The sequence below is a fragment of the Bombina bombina genome, chromosome 5 (genome assembly GCF_027579735.1).
Source record: "Bombina bombina isolate aBomBom1 chromosome 5, aBomBom1.pri, whole genome shotgun sequence".
Taxonomy (NCBI): domain Eukaryota; kingdom Metazoa; phylum Chordata; class Amphibia; order Anura; family Bombinatoridae; genus Bombina; species Bombina bombina.
This window is the reverse complement of record NC_069503.1, coordinates 12525813-12552181: the sequence shown is the minus strand read 5'-3', so window position 1 is coordinate 12552181 and position 26369 is coordinate 12525813. Positions and strand designations below refer to the sequence as shown.

The window sequence follows — 26369 nt, the reverse complement described above, 5'->3', positions numbered from 1 at the left end:
ATATTACTGAAACTGCATTATATATCTGATCCCTAGAGGGTAACCCAAGACCTCCAAGCTGATAGAGATATTACTGAAACTGCATTATATATCTGATCCCTAGGAAGGAACCCAAGACCTCCATGCTGATATCTAGACATTACTGAAACTGTATTATATATTTGATCCCTGGGAAGGAACCCAAGACCTCCAAGCTGATATCGAGATATTACTGAAACTGCATTATATATCTGATCCCTAGAGGGTAACCCAAGACCTCCATGCTGATATCTAGACATTACTGAAGCTGCATTATATATCTAATCCTTGGGAAGGAACCCAAGACCTCCATGCTGATATCTAGATATTACTGAAACTGCATTATATATCTGATTCCTGAAAAGGAACCCGAAATCTCCATGCTGATATCTAGATATTACTGAAGCTGCATTATATATCTGATCCCTGGTAAGGAACCCAAGACCTCAATGCTGATATCTAGATATTACTGAAACTGCATTATATATCTGATCCCTGGGAAGGAACCCGAAATCTCCATGCTGATATCTAGATATTACTGAAGCTGCATTATATATCTGATCCCTGGGAAGGAACCCAAGACCTCCATGCTGATAGCTAGATATTAAAGAAGATCCCCTGCAGGACATTAAAGAAGATCCCCTACAGAGAACTGGAATCCTTTTTGATAAAAACTGCTCCATAGAGAAGAAAGGGGAAATTATGTAGCCTAAGTATTTTGCAAAATACCTAAACCAGCTACAAACTATAAAGTGATTACTTAGAGCAGTGGACAAACTTATTTACATCTAGCACTAACTGATCACAATAAGGGAGATAAGATAAACTCAATAGGGTTTGTAAATAATAATGTATAGGCTGACCATTTTAGATGCTTTTTAAACAGATTATTTTGTATATACGTATTTTGCAATGCAGAACTTAATTGCTGATTGATATGATATAAATATTTAAAAAATGACCTAACTGCATAAAAGCAAAACAGATGAGAAATTACAGTAATGTCCCTTTAGTGTCAACAAATGTCACCTCATCTTTATACTAACCGCTGAACTGTCTGCGAAGCCACCAGGAAGGACATAAGGTCACCTGCTGAGAGCTCATTTCCAGCCATCAGGGACCCTCCAGCAAAGATTGTCCCCAACACTATACCTGTAAAACATACGTGAAAATGCAATAGTTGTAAATGTGTTAAACGCTTGTAAATATGTGAGAATACTACACCTGTAAATACAAAAAAATACTTCACCTGTAAATACGTGAAAATGCTACACCTGTAAATACGTGAAAATGCTACACCTGTAAATACATGAAAATGCTACACCTGTAAATACATGAAAATGCTACCCCTGTTAATACGTGAAAATGCTACCCCTGTAAATACGTGAAAATGCTACCCCTGTAAATACGTGAAAATGCTACCCCTGTAAATACGTGAAAATGCTACACCTGTAAATACATGAAAATGCTACACCTGTAAATACGTGAAAATGCTACACCTGTAAATACGTGAAAATGCTACACCTGTAAATACATGAAAATGCTACACCTGTAAGTACGTGAAAATGCTACACCTGTAAATACATGAAAATGCTACACCTGTAAATACATGAAAATGCTACACCTGTAAATACGTGAAAATGCTACACCTGTAAATACGTGAAAATGCTACACCTGTAAATATGTGAAAATGCTACACCTGTAGATACGTGAAAATGCTACACCTGTAAATATATAAAAATTTGCTACACCTGTTAATACGTGAAAATGCTACACCTGTAAATACATGAAAAAGCTACACCTGTAAATACATGAAAATGCTACACCTGTAAATACATGAAAATGCTACACCTGTAAATACATGAAAATGCTACACCTGTAAATACGTGAAAATGCTACACCTGTAAATACATGAAAATGCTACACCTGTAAATACATGAAAATGCTACACCTGTAAATACATGAAAATGCTACACCTGTAAATACGTGAAAATGCTACACCTGTAAATACATGAAAATGCTACACCTGTAAATACGTGAAAATGCTACACCTGTTAATACGTGAAAATGCTACACCTGTAAATACATGAAAAAGCTACACCTGTAAATACATGAAAATGCTACACCTGTAAATACATGAAAATGCTACACCTGTAAATACATGAAAATGCTACACCTGTAAATACATGAAAATGCTACACCTGTAAATACGTGAAAATGCTACACCTGTAAATACGTGAAAATGCTACACCTGTAGATACGTGAAAATGCTACACCTGTAAATATATACAAATTTGCTACACCTGTTAATACGTGAAAATGCTACACCTGTAAATACATGAAAAAGCTACACCTGTAAATACGTGAAAATGTTACACCTGTAAATACATGAAAATGCTACCCCTGTTAATACGTGAAAATGCTACCCCTGTAAATACGTGAAAATGCTACACCTGTAAATACGTGAAAATGCTACACCTGTAAATACGTGAAAATGCTACACCTGTAGATACATGAAAATGCTACACCTGTAAATACATGAAAATGCTACACCTGTAAATACGTGAAAATGATACACCTGTAAATACGTGAAAATGCTACACCTGTAAATACGTGAAAATGCTACACCTGTAAATACATGAAAATGCTACACCTGTAAATACATGAAAATGCTACACCTGTAAATACGTGAAAATGCTACACCTGTAAATACGTGAAAATGATACACCTGTAAATATATAAAAATTTACTACACCTGTAGATACGTGAAAATGCTACACCTGTAAATATATAAAAATTTGCTACACCTGTTAATACGTGAAAATGCTACACCTGTAAATACATGAAAAAGCTACACCTGTAAATACATGAAAATGCTACACCTGTAAATACATGAAAATGCTACACCTGTAAATACATGAAAATGCTACACCTGTAAATACGTGAAAATGCTACACCTGTAAATACATGAAAAAGCTACACCTGTAAATACATGAAAATGCTACACCTGTAAATACATGAAAATGCTACACCTGTAAATACATGAAAATGCTACACCTGTAAATACATGAAAATGCTACACCTGTAAATACGTGAAAATGCTACACCTGTAAATACGTGAAAATGCTACACCTGTAAATACGTGAAAATGCTACACCTGTAAATACATGAAAATGCTACACCTGTAAATACGTGAAAATGCTACACCTGTTAATACGTGAAAATGCTACACCTGTAAATACATGAAAAAGCTACACCTGTAAATACATGAAAATGCTACACCTGTAAATACATGAAAATGCTACACCTGTAAATACATGAAAATGCTACACCTGTAAATACGTGAAAATGCTACACCTGTAAATACGTGAAAATGCTACACCTGTAGATACGTGAAAATGCTACACCTGTAAATATATAAAAATTTGCTACACCTGTTAATACGTGAAAATGCTACACCTGTAAATACATGAAAAAGCTACACCTGTAAATACGTGAAAATGTTACACCTGTAAATACATGAAAATGCTACCCCTGTTAATACGTGAAAATGCTACCCCTGTAAATACGTGAAAATGCTACACCTGTAAATACGTGAAAATGCTACACCTGTAAATACGTGAAAATGCTACACCTGTAGATACATGAAAATGCTACACCTGTAAATACATGAAAATGCTACACCTGTAAATACGTGAAAATGATACACCTGTAAATACGTGAAAATGCTACACCTGTAAATACGTGAAAATGCTACACCTGTAAATACATGAAAATGCTACACCTGTAAATACATGAAAATGCTACACCTGTAAATACGTGAAAATGCTACACCTGTAAATACGTGAAAATGATACACCTGTAAATATATAAAAATTTACTACACCTGTTAATACGTGAAAATGCTACACCTGTAAATACATGAAAAAGCTACACCTGTAAATACGTGAAAATGTTACACCTGTAAATATATGAAAATGCTAAACCTGTTAATACGTGAAAATGCTACACCTGTAAATATGTGAAAATGCTACACCTGTAAATACGTGAAAATGCTACACCTGTAAATACATGAAAATGCTACACCTGTAAATACATGAAAATGCTACACCTGTAAATACGTGAAAATGCTACACCTGTAGATACATGAAAATGATACACCTGTAAATATATAAAAATTTACTACACCTGTTAATACGTGAAAATGCTACACCTGTAAATACATGAAAAAGCTACACCTGTAAATACGTGAAAATGTTACACCTGTAAATATATGAAAATGCTAAACCTGTTAATACGTGAAAATGCTACACCTGTAAATACGTGAAAATGCTACACCTGTAAATACGTGAAAATGCTACACCTGTAAATACGTTAAAATGCTACACCTGTTAATACGTGAAAATGTTACACCTATAGATACGTGAAAATTCTACACCTGTAGATACGTGAAAATGCTACACCTGTAAATACATGAAAATGTTACACCTATAGATACGTGAAAATGCTACACCTGTAAATACGTGAAAATGCTACACCTGTAAATACGTTAAAATGCTACACCTGTTAATATGTGAAAATGTTACACCTATAGATACGTGAAAATGCTACACCTGTAGATACGTTAAAATGCTACACCTGTAAATACGTGAAAATGCTACACCTGTTAATACGTGAAAATGTTACACCTATAGATATGTGAAAATGCTACACCTGTAAATACATGAAAATGCTACACCTGTAAATACGTGAAAATGCTACACCTGTAAATACGTGAAAAAGCTACACCTGTAAATACGTGAAAAAGCTACACCTGTAAAAAAGTAACATAGTAACATAGTAGATGAGGTTGAAAAAAGACCGAAGTCCATCGAGTTCAACCTATACAAATCTAAAATATATACAAAAAGCTCCAGTTAAGCTTAAATAATACCACTAAAAGGTGACCCATTTAATACTAGCAATCATATCCATGAATTTTGTTTATAGACAGAAATGTATCCAAATCATTTTTAAATGTATCTAGGGTATTGGTATTCACTACCTCCTTTGGTAATGAGTTCCACAATTTTATTGCTCTTACAGTGAAAAAACGTTTCCGTTGCAGGAGATTAAATCTCCTTTCCTCCAACCTTAAATTGTGACCTCTGGTCACAAACAATTTTCTTGGCCGCGAGTCTGCAGGGGGCGGCGTTGCACCAGCAGCTCTTGTGAGCTGCTGGTGCAATGCTGAATATGGCGAGCGTATTGCTCGCCGTATTCAGCGATATCTGTCGGACCTGATCCGCACTGTCAGATCAGGTCAACAGACATTGATAACTAGGGGCCAATGCCTCTTTTAATACATGCTAGTATCTTATTAGCCTTTGAAGCCACTGGCCTGCATTGTGCATCCATATTTAGCTTGTTATCTATTACTACCCCCAAATCCCTTTCCTCCTGTGTTTGGCTAAGTCTTGTCCCATTTAAATAATACGTTGCCTGCTTATTTTTACTTCCAAAATGTAGAACCTTGCATTTTCCCGTATTAAATCTCATTTTCCATTTACCTGCCCATACTTCTAATTTTTGCAGGTCCCTTTCTAACGAAAGTTCATCCTGCTCTGACCTAATGACCTTACTTAACTTAGTATCATCTGCAAAAATAGAGATGTCGCTATTTAATCCTTGCTCCAAGTCATTTATAAAAATATTAAAAAGAATAGGGCCCAGTACTGATCCCTGGGGGACTCCACTGATTACCTTAGTCCAATCTGAGTATGATCCATTTACTACTACTCGTTGCTCCCTATCTTTTATCCAGTTATTTATCCATTAGCTAACATTTTCAGCTATTCCCAGTCCCTTAATTTTGTGCATTAATCTCTCATGTGGCACTGTATCAAACGCCTTTGCAAAATCTAAGTATATCACATCAACTGATTTCCCTTTATCTATATTTTTACTTAGAATCTAACACCTGTAAATACGTGAAAAACTTAAAATTATGCTCACCAGATAATTTTCTTTTCTTCTGATGGGGAGAGTCCACAGCTGCATTCATTACTTTTGGGAAATACTGAACCTGGCTACCAGGAGGAGGCAAAGACACCCCAGCCAAAGGCTTAAATACCTCCCCCACTTCCCTCATCCCCCAGTCATTCTGCTGAGGGAACAAGGAACAGTAGTAGAAATATCAGGGTGAAAAAGGTGCCAGAAGAACAAATAAAAAGAATATAAGGCTGCCCCATAGAAAAAAAACAAAAAACGTGCGGGGAGCTGTGGACTCTCCCCGTCAGAAGAAAAGAAAATTATATGGTAAGCATGATTTAAGTTTTTCTTCTTAAACGGGGAGAGTTCACAGCTGCATTCATTACTTTTGGGAAAACAATACCCAAGCTATAGAGGACACTGAATGCAAAACAGGCGGGTACAAAAGGCGGCCCATTCTGAGGGCACCACCGCCTGCCATAACCCAAACTACCGACTCGAAGCCCGCAAATCAAACTCTCCCCCTGACCGGAGGTAAGGGGGACATCCACATTCTCCCAGAAAAAGAAGGAGGAATTAGATAAGGACGTTAGAAAGGACCTCCAGCAACAAAAACCTAGGACAAACAAAGAAAAACCCCAAGCGTAACTCAAAAGAGCGGATAACAAGGCTGCAATAGGGCAAAGCCGCGTAGAGAAAACCCTACCGACAGAGCAGAGTGAAGAAAGGAAAATTGCAGACCTCCAGCATGGATCCCAAGGAACCAATTGAATGCCCAAACCAGAACCGAAGTGCTAGAAGGACAAAGGTAGAACCCCACTACCATACCACACCACAGAGCACTATCCAGCACTCAGAACTGAACAACCGTAGGGCAAAAAAGCCCCCGGGAGCAGACCAGAAAAAAGCATAGTAATATCTGTTTTTACGCTCTGGGTGAAAGCCACAGGCTTTCATCTGATAGGCGGCCTAACAGAACGTCAAGCCTCCAAAACTAGATAACCAAGTAACCAGTAAACGTGCACCGGAACATTCCCGGAGGAGAAGAACTCTGAAAGCAGTGCAGATCAACTCCCCCCCCAGAAGACAGGGAAGGGGAGGACAGCACCCTGACCAAGAATAAAGGACCAACTACCTGCTGAGGAAAGATTCTCACCACAAAGCCTCCCAACCTAAAGAAGGAGCCCACATGATCTTCTCATGATACACAGTCAATGCTCAACAGAGCAGTCAGATCCCTGACCCCTACACTGAGCAAACGGACCCAGCACCGAATCGACTGGCAATGTCCAAAATGACAAGGAGAACAAAATTCCCCGAAACCACCAGGCCCAGAGATCAGCAATGACCTCCAGCCCCGAGTTCTTCAGGTAGGGCAATAGGAGGAGGCCCTGACCCCCAAAAGACTAGCTCTGGTTCCAAGAACCTAGCCACAGCTCCCTTCAGGACCTGAGGGGAAGGTACACTCACAAAGAGAGACCAAGACTACAAGAATGGCATGCCACATGAAAAGCCAACCTTCACATGACATCCTGCACACAAGGCAGGGAAGTTAACTGCACTGAACAGAGGAAGAAAAGGACATCCGGGGAACCAGGTGGATAACTGCGGTATACTAGAACCTCCCCAAAGGAAGAAAAACTGAAAACATAACAGCTCACTAGCACACAAGCAAAGATGCGAATAGCTGCAGACGGACTTTAAAGGCAAAAAACTATTAATAGGAACCATCCGACTACTACAGCCGGCCCAGACACTGAACCCTCAGCCCCAATGGGCCTCTAGGGTCAACACCCACCAAGTCCGAAGACTAAGGTAGAACTCAAAGAGAACAGAACTTAAACCCTAGAAAGGATCGAGTTTGAGAAAATATGATAGATAGTCTCTAACGATCCATAAATCAACCTCCGGGGCCCCTACAGCTCAAGGAATTGACGAACGAACGAGCATCCTAAACTCCTGGCAGGTGACGGATCAAAACTGAACCGCCTAAACAGGGGCAACCGAACACAGGTAAAAGAAACAACATAACAATCCCCAGATTCCTAAAATTATGGGATCAGAAGAGAAAACTGTAAGGAAAAAGGGCCCTAAAGACCGAGTTTCCTTAAACAGATGACAAGAAGACCTACCCCAAGGAAAAGGGGATGAGATACACAATCAACCTCGACCATAATGAAGAGGCACTGACGCGAAGGATAGAAATCAATGAGAATAATCCAAAGGAGGTACCAATAAAGGAGAAAAGAAATCACCTCCAAAACCAGGTACGGAGGATCTCCATGGAGTCATCTGAACCCCCTTCCCTTCTTGGAGGGAAGAAACTCTAGCTCCTGACCCAAAGGACCTCAGGAGCCTTCAGAGTAATGACATAGCAGGATCCGAAGCTCGGTGAACCCTGCTAGCTATGCAAGGACAGGACACCTAGGACTGAGCACAATCCCCTCTGACACCCCACCCTGATGAATAAACTAGAACCAGCCTGACATTGAGGATCGAAAGGCCGCCTATAACCTGTAGAACAAGAAAACAACCTCTTAACAAGAAGTAAGCAAACTCAGTACCCAAACAGGACCAGCCAGTTGTCAAGGGCACCCCGTGTCTGAAAAAGACCTCAAGGATTAGCGAAACTAGTACCCAACCAGACCAGCCTGATATACAGGGTGCGACAGAACTGTCCAAGGCCACAGAAAAGTCGAAGCCCTAGCAGGGCAAGACTAAATAACAAATGGTAGACATGTAAGCTCCGAGGCCTAAACAATGTCTTAACTCTTTTTTTTAAGTTTAACCTCCGCGGAAGTGCATCATGGCCACAAAATCGCTAGTATTAAATTCCAAAGAAGAAAATGCTTTTGAAAGGAAAAACTACAAAAGTCATGAGCTCACAAAGGAAATAAAATACATCCTACCCGGATCAAAATAAAAGAAGGCAGCACCCGCAGGTGAACGTCCAAGAAGAATGGACACACTATCGGGAACAGCCGGTCAGAGACCCAATTCTTCCAAAGCTCAGAGCTGGGATGAGATACACAAAAAAAGAAAAAGAAAAAAGGAGACAACAAGGAGATTGATCTTCATTCCCCCATTCGTCTAACCCTGCTTGCCGTCTGGAACAGAAAACTGAAAATCCATCGACACGTTAGAACTGGGATCCTCCAGCACTGCTAACACATGCCTCAGCAGGACACGAAGGCGCGCCAGTCTAAATCGAAAGGCAAGACTCACCTCCACCGGGACAGCTGACGACCCTGGCCCGAGGGCTGAACCCCTGAAGCCTCAGGGGAAACCACTTCCCCAGAGGACTGATTTGATACAGACGATCCCATGCCTGACGGGCCCTGGTTAACAGAACACAGACAAGATCTTCCCGGAAGATGTAAGTGCGCCATCGCCATAGATATGGCCATACGGAACCGTGCAGTAACCTCTAAATTCTCCAAATCGGGAGAAAAGAGCACTGTAAAACGGCATTCGGGACATAACTGATGGGCTTGGATCACCCGGGCCATTTCATATTCTTCACAAGAAGTAGAATCTGAATCAGAGACATCCGTCTCCACAAAATCAGAATCCTCCATATCTTGATGATAGAAATTATAGATAAAAAATTTATCGCCACTTTACACCCCCAATGACTGGGGCACTCACCACCTACTATGACCCAGACAAGTAGCGAAAACAGACTCTCTCCATCGCCACACGGTCAGGAATACGGAAATGGAGAACTAACACGTGACCACTCCCGGTCACGAGGTGCACCGTGCAGGCCAAAGAAAAGCGCGCCAGTCCACAAGAACCGCGCAGCCTGAAAAAGGCTGTTATGTTCCGAAATAGCCACGAGCCCAAGCATCACTACACATTAGCAGACAGAATCACATAACAAACATGATTAAAGTCTCCCCTGTTCAATAACCCCCCTCAGGAGATATTAACCCTTGATTCCATAAAGATAAAGGAGTCCCACTGAGACCCTGTCTTCTTCATTACATTACATTCCCACATTGAAAAGGAAAATTAAACGATCTTACCAGGATCTACGCCATGGAACAGGAACACGGCCCTTCAAGTGTGAAAAATAGTAGCATTGCTTCTGACATGGACTTGAGTGAAGAAAGCAGGCAGCGAAACTCGTCAACGCTGATTGCCTATGGAGCTGTTAATATGAGTCGGGATGGTTTTGCAGAAAGACTCTACCTGCATCTCCGGACTCTAACTTTCATCCATGCTCTCACTGAGAGGCTGACAGGACTACTTAAAACTCCAGCCCCATTTCAAAGAGTACTATCCTCCATAAGAGACTATCTTGAATCTTCTGACACTTCTCTGCCAACCTCCTGTGACGAAAGGCAAAGAATGAGTGGGGGATGAGGGGGAAGTATTTAAGCTTTTGGCTGGGGTGTCTTTGCCTCCTCCTGGTGGCCAGGTTCAGTATTTCCCAAAAGTAATGAATGCAGCTGTGGACTCTCCCCGTTTAAGAAGAAAATGCTACACCTGTAAATACGTGAAAACACAATGGGCTAGATTACAAGTGAGGCGCAATCGTGTTTTCGCAACCCATTTTAATTGTGCTGGTATCACAAGTTGAGTGAAATTGCGATTGTTCTTCAATCCTTACCGCGATTTCAGAGCTGTGGTTAACTGTTTTCCGAAAAGAAAAAGTTGTATGTATTTACAGACATATATACACATATATAAAAAAATATACATATAGATTAATGGTTTTTATATTTTAATGCGTATGTGCATATTACAGTATGCGATCATGTTTGCGCAAATTACAGTATGTGATCAGGTATGTGCATATTACAAACATGTTAAAGAACATTGGAATATGAAATATTCATATTTTCATATCGGATTTGCACTAATGAGAACTAGTCTGTGTTTGCGCGCGAGAGAATTTTTTTCTCCATTGACTTCTATGGGGCATTACATGAATGCGCACGCGATATTGTAAGTTCAGATCTTTGTGCTAGCTAAGTTACCGCTAGAGCAAAATAAGTTTGTTTTTTTACTTGTAATACCAGCACAACCCGACTATCGCAAAAAGCTTCTCAAGTTTTTGTGATCACAAAATGAGAAAAAAAAATACATAAAAACACTCTAGTTGTAAATACATAAAAACACTCAAGTTGTAACTACATAAAAACACTCTAGTTGTAACTACATAAAAACACTCTAGTTGTAACTACATAAAAACACTCTAGTTGTAAATACATAAAAACACTATAGCTGTAAATACATAAAAACACTATAGCTGTAACTACATAAAAACACTCTAGTTGTAAATACATAAAAACACTCTAGTTGTAACTACATAAAAACACTATAGCTGTAAATAGGTAAAAACACTATAGCTGTAAATACATAAAAACACTATAGCTGTAAAAACGTAAAAACACTATAGCTGTAAAAAGGTAAAAACACTATAGCTGTAAATAGGTAAAAACACTATAGCTGCAAAAAGGTAAAAACTGTATAGCTGTAAATAGGTAAAAACACTATAGCTGTAAATAGGTAAAAAGACTATAGCTGTAAATACATAAAAACACTATAGCTGTAAATAGGTAAAAACACTCAAGCTGCAAATAGGTAAAAACACTCAAGCTGCAAATAGGTAAAAACACTCAAGCTGCAAATAGGTAAAAACACTATAGCTGTAAATACATAAAAACACTCTTGCTGTAAATATGTAAAAACACTATAGCTGTAAATAGGTAAAAACACTATAGCTGTAAATACATAAAAACACTATAGCTGTAAATAGGTAACACTATGGGGGGTAGTTATCAACGCGTCTAATTTACCTGCCTTCGCCGGTTCAATACGCCCGCCTAAGCTCGCCTACCATCGCCGCCGCGGACCTGAATACGTTCGCCTAAGTTATCAATAAATCTGTCAAAAAGCCGCGCACCAAGTACGGGGCGATGAGCAGCGGACTGTGAGAGTTATCACTCATCCGATCTCGCTGCTCTTCGGCTTTTTGACAGCTTTATTGCTACCCCCGTCACTAAGCACTCACACTATACTATACTGTTCTACCCCCTATACCGGCGCCCCCGGAGCCCCCCGCAACTCAATAAAGTTACTAACCCCTAAACCACCGCTCCTAGACCCCGCCGCAACTCTTATAAATGTATTAACCCCTAAACCGCCGCTCCTAGACCCCGCCGCAACTCTTATAAATGTATTAACCCCTAAACCGCCGCTCCTAGACCCCGCCGCAACTCTTATAAATGTATTAACCCCTAAACCGCCGCTCCTAGACCCCGTCGCAACCTACATTATACCTAGTAACCCCTATCCTGACCCCCTATACCGCCGCCCTCTATAATAAAGTTATTAACCCCTATCCTGCTGATCCCGGACCCCGACGCAACTAAATAGTTTAACCCCTAAACCGCCGCTCCCGGACCCCGCCGCAACCTATATTAAACTTATTAACCCCTATCCTGCCCCCCCTACACCGTCGCCACCTATAATAAATGTATTAACCCCTATCCTGCCCCCCTACACCGCCGCCACTGTAATAAATGTATTAACCCCTAAACCTAAGTCTAACACTAAACCTAACACCCCCCTAACTTAAATATTAATTAAATAAATCTAAATAATATTTCTATTATTAACTAAATGAATCCTATTTAAAAATACTTACCTGTAAAATAAACCCTAATATAGCAACAATATAAATAACAATTATATTGTAGCTATCTTAGGATTTATATTTATTTTACAGGCATCTTTCAATTTATTTTAACTAGGTACAATAGCTATTAAATAGTTATTAACTATTTAATAGCTTACCTAGCTAAAATAAAGAGAAATTTACCTGTAAAATAAATCCTAACCTAAGTTACAATTAAACCTAACACTACACTATCATTAAATTAATTAAATAAATTACCTACAAATAACTACAATTAAATACAATTACATAAACTAACTAAAGTATAAAAAATAAAAAAGCTAAGTTACAAAAAATAAAAAATATAAGTTACAAACATTTTAAACATATTACAACAATTTTAAGCTAATTACACCTAATCTAAGCCCCCTAATAAAATAACAAAGCCCCCCAAAATAAAAAAAATGCCCTACCCTATTCTAAATTAAAAAAGTTCAAAGCTCTTTTACCTTACCAGCCCTTAAAAGGGCCTTTTGCGGGGCATGCCCCAAAGAATTCAGCTCTTTTGCCTGTAAAAGAAAAATACAACCCCCCCCCCCCCCAACGTTAAAACCCACCACCCACATACCCCTAATCTAACCCAAACCCCCCTTAAATAAACCTAACACTACCCCCCTGAAGATCATCCTACCTTGAGTCGTCTTCACTCAGCCGAGCCACCGATGGAACTGAAGAGGAGATCCAGAGCGGCAGAAGTGATCCTCCAAGCGGCGCTGAAGAAGTCTTCCATCCGATGAAGTGATCCTCCAAGCGGCGCTGAAGAAGTCTTCCATCCGGGCGATGTCATCTTCCAAGCGGGGTCTTTAATCTTCTTTCTTCAGGATCCATCTTCATCCCGCTGACGCGGAACATCCTTCTTCCCCGACGGACTAACGACGAATGAAGGCTCCTTTAAGGGACGTCCAATAGAATGCGAGAAATCAATCTGATAGGCTGATTCAATCAGCCAATCAGATTTTTCCTACCTTAATTCCGATTGGCTGATAGAATCCTATCAGCCAATCGGAATTGAAGGGACGCCATCTTGGATGACGTCCCTTAAAGGAGCCTTCATTCGTCGTTAGTCCGTCGGGGAAGAAGGATGTTCCGCGTCGGCGGGATGAAGATGGATCCTGAAGAAAGAAGATTGAAGACCCCGCTTGGAAGATGACATCGCCCGGATGGAAGACTTCTTCAGCGCCGCTTGGAGGATCACTTCATCGGATGGAAGACTTCTTCAACGCCGCTTGGAGGATCACTTCATCGGATGGAAGACTTCTTCAGCGCCGCTTGGAGGATCACTTCTGCCGCTCCGGATCTCCTCTTCAGTTCCATCGGTGGCTCGGCTGAGTGAAGACGACTCAAGGTAGGATGATCTTCAGGGGGTAGTGTTAGGTTTATTTAAGGGGGGTTTGGGTTAGATTAGGGGTATGTGGGTGGTGGGTTTTAACGTTGGGGGGGGGTTGTATTTTTCTTTTACAGGCAAAAGAGCTGAATTCTTTGGGGCATGCCCCGCAAAAGGCCCTTTTAAGGGCTGGTAAGGTAAAAGAGCTTTGAACTTTTTTAATTTAGAATAGGGTAGGGCATTTTTTTATTTTGGGGGGCTTTGTTATTTTATTAGGGGGCTTAGATTAGGTGTAATTAGCTTAAAATTGTTGTAATATTTTTGAAATGTTTGTAACTTATTTTTTTTATGTTTTGTACTTTAGTTAGTTTATGTAATTGTATTTAATTGTAGTTATTTGTAGGTAATTTATTTAATTAATTTAATGATAGTGTAGTGTTAGGTTTAATTGTAACTTAGGTTAGGATTTATTTTACAGGTAATTTTGTATTTCTTTTAGCTAGGTAGTTATTAAATAGTTAATAACTATTCTAACTAGCTAAAATAAATACAAAGTTACCTGTAAAATAAACATAAATCCTAAAATAGCTACAATGTAATTATTAATTATATTGTAGCTATCTTAGGGTTTATTTTACAGGTAAGTATTTAGTTTAAATAGGAATAATTTATTAAAGTATAGTGTAGTGTTAGGTGTAATTGTAACTTAGGTTAGGATTTATTTTACAGGTAAATTTCTCTTTATTTTAGCTAGGTAAGCTATTAAATAGTTAATAACTATTTAATAGCTATTGTACCTAGTTAAAATAAATTGAAAGATGCCTGTAAAATAAAAATAAATCCTAAGATAGCTACAATATAATTATTATTTATATTGTAGCTATATTAGGGTTTATTTTATAGGTAAGTATTTAGTTTTAAATAGGATTCATTTAGTTAATAATAGAAATATTATTTAGATTTATTTAATTAATATTTAAGTTAGGGGGGTGTTAGGTTTAGGGGTTAATAAATTTATTACAGTGGCGGCGGTGTAGGGGGGGCAGGATAGGGGTTAATAAATTTATTCTAGGTGGCGACGGTGTAGGGGGTGCAGGATAGGGGTTAGTAGGTATAATGTAGGTGGCGGCGGTGTCCGGGAGCGGCGGTTTAGGGGTTAATACATTTATAACAGTTGCGGCGGGGTCTAGGAGCGGCGGTTTAGGGGTTAATACATTTATAACAGTTGCGGCGGGGTCTAGGAGCGGCGGTTTAGGGGTTACTAACTTTATTTAGTTGCGGGGGGCTCCGGGGGCGCCGGAATAGGGGGTTAACATTTATTATAGTGGCGGCGGGTCCGGGAGCGGCGGTTTAGGGGTTAATCAGTTTATTATAGTTGCGGTGGGCTCCGGGAGCGGCGGTTTAGGGGGAAAACACTTTATTTAGTTGCGGCGCTGTAGGGGGGGCAGATTAGGGGTGTTTAGACTCGGGGTACATGTTAGGGTGTTAGGTGCAGACAGCTCCCATAGGAATCAATGGGATGTCTGGCAGCAGCGAACATGAACTTTCGCTATGGTCAGACTTCCATTGATTCCTATGGGATCCGCTGCCTCCAGGGCGGCGGATTGAAAACCAGGTACGCTGGGCCGGAAAAGTGCCGAGCGTACCTGCTAGTTTTTTGATAACTAGCAAAAGTAGTCAGATTGTGCCGCACTTGTGTGCGGAACATCTGTGGTGACATAAGAATCGATCTGTGTCGGACTGAGTCCGGCGGATCGAAGCTTACGTCACAAAATTCTACTTTTGCCGGTCTCTAGCCTTTGATAACTAAGGCGAATCAGCCTCGCCACAAATACGCTGCGGAATTCCAGCGTATTTGAGGTTGACGGCTTGATAACTACCCCCCTAGAGCTGTAAATACATAAAAACACTATAGCTGTAAATAGGTAACACTATAGCTGTAAATAGGTAAAAACGCTATAGCTGTAAATACATAAAAACACTATAGCTGTAAATACATAAAACACTATCACCTAGATTTAGAGTTTTGCGTTAGAAGGGGTGCGTTAGCTACGCGTGTTTTTTCCCCCCCGCACCTTTTAAACAACGCTGGTATTTAGAGTTCTCTGAAGGGCTGCGTTAGGCTCCAAAAGGGGAGCGTACAGGCATATTTACCGCCACTACAACTCTAAATACCAGCATTGCTTACGGACGCGGCCAGCTTCAAAAACGTGCTCGTGCACGATATCCCCATAGGAAACAATGGGGCAGTTTGAGCTGAAAAAAAACCTAACACCTGCAAAAAAGCAGCGTTCAGCTCCTAACGCAGCCCCATTGTTTCCTATGGGGAAACACTTCCTAAGTCTGCACCTAACACCCTAACATGTACCCCGAGTCTAAACACCCCTAACCTTACACTTATTAACCCCTAATCTGCCGCCCCCGCTATCGCTGACTCCTGCATTTTATTATTAACCCCTAATCTGCCGCTCCATACACCGCCGCAACCTATATTATCCCTATGTACCCCTAATCTGCTGCCCCTAACACCGCCGACCCCTATATTATATTTATTAACCCCTAATCTGCCCCCCCAACGTCGCCGCTACCTAACTACACTTATTAACCCCTAATCTGCCGACCGGACCTCGCCGCCACTATAATAAATGCATTAACCCCTAAACCGCCTCACTCCCGCCTCAAAAACCCTATAATACATATTATAAACCCCTAATCTGCCCTCCCTTACATCGCCGACACCTAACTGCAAGTATTAACCCCTAATCTGCCGACCGGACCTCGCTGCTACAATAATAAATGTATTAACCCCAAAAGCTAAGTCTAACCCTAACCCTAACACCCCCCTAAGTTAAATTTAATTTAAATCTAACGAAATAAAATAAATCTTATTAAATAAATGAATCCTATTTAAAGCTAAATACTTACCTGAAAAATAAACCCTAATATAGCTACAATATACATAATAATTATATTGTAGCTATTTTAGGATTTATATTTATTTTACAGGCAACTTTGTATTTATTTTAACTAGGTACAATAGCTATTAAATAGTTAAGAACTATTTAATAGCTACCGAGTTAAAATAATTACAAAATTACCTGTAAAATAAATCCTAACCTAAGTTACAATTAAACCTAACACTACCCTTTCAATAAATTAATTAACTAAACTACCTACAATTATCTACAATTAAATCAACTAAACTAAATTACAAAAAAAACCCCCACTAAATTACAAAAATAAAAAAAGATTACCAGAATTTTAAACTAATTACACCTACTCTAAGCCCCCTAAAAAAATAACAAAGCCCCCCAAAATAAAAAAATGCCCTACCCTATTCTAAAATAAAAAGTTAACAGCTCTTTTACCTTACCAGCCCTTAAAAGGGCCTTTTGCGGGGCATGCCCCAAAGAAAAACATAATTTATGTAAGAACTTACCTGATAAATTCATTTCTTTCATATTAGCAAGAGTCCATGAGCTAGTGACGTATGGGATATACATTCCTACCAGGAGGGGCAAAGTTTCCCAAACCTCAAAATGCCTACAAATACACCCCTCACCACACCCACAAATCAGTTTAACGCATAGCCAAGAAGTGGGGTGATAAGACAAAAGTGCGAAAGCATAAAAAATAAGGAATTGGAATAATTGTGCTTTATACAAAAAATCATAACCACCACAAAAAGGGTGGGCCTCATGGACTCTTGCTAATATGAAAGAAATTAATTTATCAGGTAAGTTCTTACATAAATTATGTTTTCTTTCATGTAATTAGCAAGAGTCCATGAGCTAGTGACGTATGGGATAATGACTACCCAAGATGTGGATCTTCCACGCAAGAGTCACTAGAGAGGGAGGGATAAAATAAAGACAGCCAATTCCACTGAAAATAATCCACACCCAAAATAAAGATTAAATCTTATAATGAAAAAAACTGAAATTATAAGCAGAAGAATCAAACTGAAACAGCTGCCTGAAGTACTTTTCTACCAAAAACTGCTTGAGAAGAAGAAAACACATCAAAATGGTAGAATTTAGTAAAAGTATGCAAAGAAGACCAAGTTGCTGCTTTGCAAATCTGATCAACCGAAGCTTCATTCCTAAACGCCCAGGAAGTAGAAACTGACCTAGTAGAATGAGCTGTAATCCTTTGAGGCGGAGTTTTACCCGACTCGACATAAGCATGATGAATTAAAGATTTCAACCAAGATGCCAAAGAAATGGCAGAGGCCTTCTGACCTTTCCTAGAACCGGAAAAGATAACAAATAGACTAGAAGTCTTTCTGAAATTCTTAGTAGCTTCAACATAATATTTCAAAGCTCTAACTACATCCAAAGAATGCAATGATCTCTCCTTAGAATTCTTAGGATTAGGACACAATGAAGGAACCACAATTTCTCTACTAATGTTGTTAGAATTCACAACCTTAGGTAAAAATTTAAAAGAAGTTCGCAACACCGCCTTATCCTGATGAAAAATCAGAAAAGGAGACTCACAAGAAAGAGCAGATAATTCAGAAACTCTTCTAGCAGAAGAGATGGCCAAAAGAAACAAAACTTTCCAAGAAAGTAATTTAATGTCCAATGAATGCATAGGTTCAAACGGAGGAGCTTGAAGAGCCCCCAGAACCAAATTCAAACTCCAAGGAGGAGAAATTGACTTAACAGGTTTTATACGAACCAAAGCTTGTACAAAACAATGAATATCAGGAAGATTAGCAATCTTTCTGTGAAAAAGAACAGAAAGAGCAGAGATTTGTCCTTTCAAGGAACTTGCAGACAAACCTTTATCCAAACCATCCTGAAGAAACTGTAAAATTCTCGGAATTCTAAAAGAATGCCAGGAAAAATGATGAGAAAGACACCAAGAAATGTAAGTCTTCGAGACTCGATAATATATCTTCCTAGATACAGATTTACGAGCCTGTAACATAGTATTAATCACAGAGTCAGAGAAACCTCTTTGACTAAGAATCAAGCGTTCAATCTCCATACCTTTAAATTTAAGGATTTGAGATCCTGATGGTAAAAAGGACCTTGCGACAGAAGGTCCGGTCTTAACGGAAGAGTCCACGGTTGGCAAGAGGCCATCCGGACAAGATCCGCATACCAAAACCTCTGAGGCCATGCTGGAGCCACCAGCAGAACAAACGAGCATTCCTTCAGAATCTTGGAGATTACTCTTGGAAGAAGAACTAGAGGCGGAAAGATATAGGCAGGATGATACTTCCAAGGAAGTGACAATGCATCCACTGCTTCCGCCTGAGGATCCCTGGATCTGGACAGATACCTGGGAAGTTTCTTGTTTAGATGAGAAGCCATCAGATCTATTTCTGGAAGTCCCCACATTTGAACAATCTGAAGAAATACCTCTGGGTGAAGAGACCATTCGCCCGGATGTAACGTTTGGCGACTGAGATAATCCGCTTCCCAATTGTCTATACCTGGTATATGAACCGCAGAAATTAGACAGGAGCTGGATTCCGCCCATACCAGTATTCGAGATACTTCTTTCATAGCCAGAGGACTGTGAGTCCCTCCTTGATGATTGATATATGCCACAGTTGTGACATCGTCTGTCTGAAAACAAATGAACGAATCTCTCTTTAGAAGAGGCCATGACTGAAGAGCTCTGAAAATTGCACGGAGTTCCAAAATATTTATTGGTAATCTCACCTCCTGAGATTCCCAAACCCCTTGCGCTGTCAGAGACCCCCAAACAGCTCCCCAACCTGTCAGACTTGCATCTGTTGAAATTACAGTCCAGGTCGGAAGAACAAAAGAAGCCCCCTGAACTAAACGATGGTGATCTGTCCACCACGTCAGAGAGTGTCGTACAATCGGTTTTAAAGATATTAATTGAGATATCTTTGTGTAATCCCTGCACCACTGATTCAGCATACAGAGCTGAAGAGGTCGCATGTGAAAACGAGCAAAGGGGATCGCGTCCGATGCAGCAGTCATAAGACCTAGAATTTCCATGCATAAGGCTACCGAAGGGAATGATTGAGACTGAAGGTTTCGACAAGCTGAGATCAATTTTAGACGTCTCTTGTCTGTCAGAGACAGAGTCATGGACACTGAATCTATCTGGAAACCTAAAAAGGTTACCCTTGTCTGAGGAATCAATGAACTTTTCGGTAAATTGATCCTCCAACCATGATCTCGAAGAAACAACACAAGTCGATTCGTATGAGATTCTGCTAAATGTGAAGACTGAGCAAGTACCAAGATATCGTCCAAATAAGGAAATACCACAATACCCTGTTCTCTGATTACAGACAGAAGGGCACCGAGAACTTTTGTAAAAATTCTTGGAGCTGTTGCTAGGCCAAACGGCAGAGCCACAAACTGGTAATGCTTGTCTAGGAAAGAGAATCTCAGAAACTGATAGTGATCTGGATGAATCGGAATATGCAGATATGCATCCTGTAAATCTATTGTGGACATATAATGCCCTTGCTGAACAAAAGGCAGGATAGTCCTTATAGTTACCATTTTGAATGTTGGTATCCTTACATAACGATTCAATATTTTTAGATCCAGAACTGGTCTGAAGGAATTCTCCTTCTTTGGTACAATGAAGAGATTTGAATAAAACCCCAGCCCCTGTTCCAGAACTGGAACTGGCATAATTACTCCAACCAACTCTAGATCTGAAACACATTTCAGAAATGCTTGAGCCTTCGCTGGATTTACTGGGACACGGGAAAGAAAAAATCTCTTTGCAGGAGGCCTTATCTTGAAGCCAATTCTGTACCCTTCTGAAACAATGTTCTGAATCCAAAGATTGTGAATTGAATTGATCCAAATTTCTTTGAAAAATCGTAATCTGCCCCCTACCAGCTGGGCTGGAATGAGGGCCGCACCTTCATGTGGACTTGGGAGCTGGCTTTGGTTTTCTAAAAGGCTTGGATTTATTCCAGACTGGAGATGGTTTCCAAACTGATACCGCTCCTGTGGGTGAAGGATCAGGCTTTTGTTCCTTATTGTGACGAAAGGAACGAAAACGATTATTAGACCTAAATTTACCTTTAGATTTTTTATCCTGTGGTAAAAAAGATCCTTTCCCTCCAGTAACAGTTGAGATAATAGAATCCAACTGAGAACCAAATAATTTATTACCCTGGAAAGAAAGGGAAAGCAAAGTTGACTTAGAAGACATATCAGCATTCCAAGTTTTAAGCCATAAAGCTCTTCTAGCTAAAATAGCTAGAGACATATACCTGACATCAACTCTAATGATATCAAAGATGGCATCACAAATAAAGTTATTAGCATGTTGAAGAAGATTAACAATGCTATGAGAATTATGATCTGTTACTTGTTGCGCTAAAGCTTCTAACCAAAAAGTTGAAGCTGCAGCAACATCCGCTAAAGATATAGCAGGTCTAAGAAGATTACCTGAACATAAGTAAGCTTTTCTTAGAAAGGATTCAATCTTCCTATCTAAAGGATCCTTAAAGGAAGTACTATCTGCCGTAGGAATAGTAGTACGTTTAGCAAGAGTAGAGACAGCCCCATCAACCTTAGGGATTTTGTCCCAAAACTCTAATCTGTCAGATGGCACAGGATATAATTGCTTAAAACGTTTAGAAGGAGTAAATTAATTACCCAAATTATTCCATTCCCTGGAGATTACTTCAGAAATAACTACAGGAGATTTAAAAACCTTATTTAAACGTTTAGATTTAGTATCAAGAGGACCAGAATCCTCTATTTCTAATGCAATTAAGACTTCTTTAAGTAAAGAACGAATAAATTCCATTTTGAATAAATATGAAGATTTATCAGCATCAACCTCTGAAACAGAATCCTCTGAACCAGAGGAATCATTATCAGAATCAGAATGATGATGTTCATTTAAAAATTCATCTGAAATATGAGAAGTTTTAAAAGACCTTTTACGTTTACTAGAAGGAGGAATAACAGACATAGCCTTCTTAATGGATTTAGACACAAAATCTCTTATGTTAACAGGAACACTCTGAGTATTAGATGTTGATGGAACAGCAACAGGTAATGTAACATTACTAAAGGAAATATTATCTGCATTAACAAGTTTGTCATGACATTCATTACAAACAACAGCTGGAGGAACAGATACCACAAGTTTACAGCAGATACACTTAACTTTGGTAGATCCAGCACCAGGCAGCGATTTTCCAGAAGTATCTTCTGACTCAGGGTCAATCTGGGACATCTTGCAATATGTAATAGAAAAAACAACATATAAAGCAAAAATTGATCAAATTCCTTAAATGACAGTTTCAGGAATGGGAAAAAATGCCAGTGAACAAGCTTCTAGCAACCAGAAGCAATAAATAATGAGACTTAAATAATGTGGAGACAATAGTGACGCCCATATTTTTTAGCGCCAAAAAAGACGCCCACATTATTTGGCGCCTAAATGCTTTTGGCGCCAAAAATGACGCCACATCCGGAACGCCGACACTTTTGGCGCAAAAAAACGTCAAAAATGACGCAACTTCTGGCGACACGTATGACGCCGGAAACAGAAAAAAATAATTTTTTTGCGCCAAAAAAGTCCGCGCCAAGAATGACGCAATAAAATGAAGCATTTTCAGCCCCCGCGAGCCTAACAGCCCACAGGGAAAAAAGTCAAATTTTAAGGTAAGAAAAAAATTGATTTATTCATATGCATTATCCCAAATATGAAACTGACTGTCTGAAATAAGGAACGTTGAACATCCTGAGTCAAGGCAAATAAATGTTTGAACACATATATTTAGAACTTTTATATAAAAGTGCCCAACCATAGCTTAGAGTGTCACAGAAAATAAGACTTACTTACCCCAGGACACTCATCTACATGTAGTAGAAAGCCAAACCAGTACTGAAACGAGAATTAGTAGAGGTAATGGTATATATAAGAGTATATCGTCGATCTGAAAAGGGAGGCAAGAGATGAATCTCTACGACCGATAACAGAGAACCTATGAAATAGACCCCGTAGAAGGAGATCATTGAATTCAAATAGGCAATACTTTCCTCACATCCCTCTGACATTCACTGCACGCTGAGAGGAAAACCGGGCTCCAACCTGCTGCGGAGTGCATATCAACGTAGAATCTAGCACAAACTTACTTCACCACCTCCATAGGAGGCAAAGTTTGTAAAACTGATTTGTGGGTGTGGTGAGGGGTGTATTTGTAGGCATTTTGAGGTTTGGGAAACTTTGCCCCTCCTGGTAGGAATGTATATCCCATACGTCACTAGCTCATGGACTCTTGCTAATTACATGAAAGAAACAGCTCTTTTGCATTTAAATAAACATACAATACCCCCCCCAACATTACAACCCACCACCCACATACCCCTAATCTAACCCAAACACCCCTTAAAAAAACCGCGGATCCATCCTCTTCTTCCAGCGACTCCCGACGAATGAAGGTAGAAGACGCCGCCTGGATGAACATGTCTACCGGTCCGGATGTCCTCTTCTTGCCGGATAGGATGAAGACTTCGGACCCTCTTCTGGACCTCTTCTTGCCGGATAGGATGAAGACTTTGGACCCTCTTCTTGACGGATCGGTGATACCCGGCGTGGTGAAGATAAGGTAGGGAGATCTTCAGGGGCTTAGTGTTAGGTTTTTTAAGGGGTGTTTGGGTTAGATTAGGGGTATGTGGGTGGTGGGTTGTAATGTTGGGGGGGGGGGGTATTGTATGTTTATTTAAATGCAAAAGAGCTGTTTTCTTTGGGGCATGCCCCGCAAAAGGCCCTTTTAAGGGCTGGTAAGGTAAAAGAGCTGTTAACTTTTTAATTTAGAATAGGGTAGGGCATTTTTTTATTTTGGGGGGCTTTGTTATTTTTTTAGGGGGCTTAGAGTAGGTTTAATTAGTTTAAAATTCTGGTATTCTTTTTTTTTTGTAATTTAGTGTTTGTTTTTTGTAATTTAGTTTAGTTGATTTAATTGTAGATAATAGTAGGTAGTTTAGTTAATTAATTTATTGATAGTGTAGTGTTAGGTTTAATTGTAACTTAGGTTAGGATTTATTTTACAGGTAATTTTGTAATTATTTTAACTAGGTAGCTATTAAATAGTTCTTAGCTATTTAATAGCTATTGTACCTAGTTAAAATAAATACAAAGTTGCCTGTAAAATAAATATAAATGCTAAAATAGCTACAATATAATTATTCGTTATATTGTAGCTATATTAGGGTTTATTTTACAGGTAAGTATTTAGCTTTAAATAGGATTAATTTATTTAATAAGAGTTCATTTATTTCGTTAGATAAAAATTATATTTAACTTAGGGGGGTGTTAGGGTTAGACTTAGCTTTAGGGGTTAATACATTTATTATAGTAGCGGCGAGGTCCGGTCGGCAGATTAGGGGTTAATACTTGAAGTTAGGTGTCGGCGATGTTAGGGAGGGCAGATTAGGGGTTAATACAATTTATTATAGTGTTTGTGAGGCGGGAGTGCGGCGGTTTAGGGGTTAATACATTTATTATAGTGGCGGCGAGGTCCGGTTGGCAAATTAGGGGTTAATAAGTGTAGGTAGGTAGCGGCGACGTTGGGGGGGCAGATTTTGGGTTAATAAATATTATGTAGGTGTCGGCGATGTTAGGAGCAGCAGATTAGGGGTACATAGGTATAATGTAGGTGGCGGCGATGTGCGGTCGGCAGATTAGGGGTTAAAATGTTTTATTATAGTGGCGGTGATGTGGGGGGGCCTCGGTTTAGGGGTACATAGGTAGTTTATGGGTGTTAGTGTAATTTAGAGCACAGTAGTTAAGAGCTTTATAAACCGGCGTTAGCCCATAAAGCTCCTAACTCCTGACTTTTTTCTGTGGCTGGAGTCTTGTCGGTAGAGGGTCTACCACTCACTTCAGCCAAGACTCTAAATACCAGCGTTAGAAAGATCCCATTGAAAAGATAGGCTACGCAATTGACGTAAGGGGATCTGCGGTATGGAAAAGTCACGGCTGGAAAGTGAGCATTAGACCCTTTCCTGCCTGACTCTAAATACCAGCAGGCAGCCAAAACCAGCGTTAGGACCCCCTAACGCTGGTTTGGACGGCTAACGCAGAACTCTAAATCTAGGCATATAGCTGTAAATAGGTAAAAACACTATAGCTGTAAATAGGTAAAAACACACTGGGGGGTAGTTATCAAGCCGTCAACCTCAAATACGCTGGAATTCCGCAGCGTATTTGTGGCGAGGCTGATTCGCCTTTGTAATCAAGCCCTAGATACCGGCAAAAGTAGAATTTTGTGACGTAAGCTTCGATCCGCCAGACTCAGTCCGACACAGATCGATTCTTACGTCACTCCAGATGTTCCGCACACAAGTTCGGCACAATCTGACTACTTTTGCTAGTTATCAAAAAACTAGCAGGTACACTCGGCACTTTTCCGGTCCAGCGTACCTGGTTTTCAAACCACCGCCCTAGAGGCGGCGGATCCCATAGGAATCAATGGGAGTCTGACCATAGCGAAAATTCATGTTCGCTGCTGCCAGACATCCCATTGATTCCTATGGGAGCTGTCTACACCTAACACCCTAACATGTACCCCTAGTCTAAACACCCCTAATCTGTCCCCCCCTACACCGCCGCAACTAAATAAATGTATTACCCCCTAAACCGCCGCTCCCGGAGCCCACCGCAAGCTATAATAAATATGTTAACCCCTAAACCGCCGCTCCCAGACCCCGCCGCCACCTACATGATACCTAGTAACCCCTATCCTGCTCCCCCTACACCGCCGCCACCTATAATAAAGTTATTAACCCCTATCCTGCCGATCCCGTACCTCGCCGCAACTAAATAAATAGTTTAACCCCTAAACCACCGCTCCCGGACCCCGCCACAACCTATATTAAACTTATTAACCCCTAATCTGCCCCCCCTACACCGTCGCCACCTATAATAAATTTATTAACCCCTATCCTGCCCCCCCCTACACCGCCGCCACTGTAATAAAATTATTAACCCCTAAACCTAAGTCTAACAGTAACCCTAACACCCCCCTAACTTAAATATTAAATAAATCTAAATAATTTTTCTCTTATTAACTAAGTTAATCCTATTTAAAACTAAATACTTACCTTTAAAATAAACCCTAATATAGCTACAATATAAATAATAATTATATTGTAGCAATCTTAGGATTTATTTTTATTTTACAGGCAACTTTCAATTTATTTTAACTAGGTACAATAGCTATTAAATAGTTATTAACTATTTAATAGCTACCTAGCTAAAATAAAGAGAAATTTACCTGTAAAATAAAAACTAACCTAAGTTACAATTACACCTAACACTACACTATACTTTAATAAATTATTTCTATTTAAAACCAAATACTTACCTGTAAAATAAACCCTAAGATAGCTA

The 26369-nt window shown here is 39.7% G+C and overlaps 1 protein-coding gene across 1 annotated transcript in view; it reads right to left on the bottom strand.

Moving 5' to 3' along the window:
- LOC128659669 (mitochondrial potassium channel ATP-binding subunit-like) overlaps window positions 1-26369 on the bottom strand; it is a 343891-nt gene that overhangs the window by 134123 nt on the left and 183399 nt on the right. The window contains exon 9 of the mRNA XM_053713238.1: window positions 1065-1170. Coding sequence (XP_053569213.1) covers window positions 1065-1170 — 106 coding nt within the window. The remainder of the gene's footprint in view (window positions 1-1064; window positions 1171-26369) is intronic.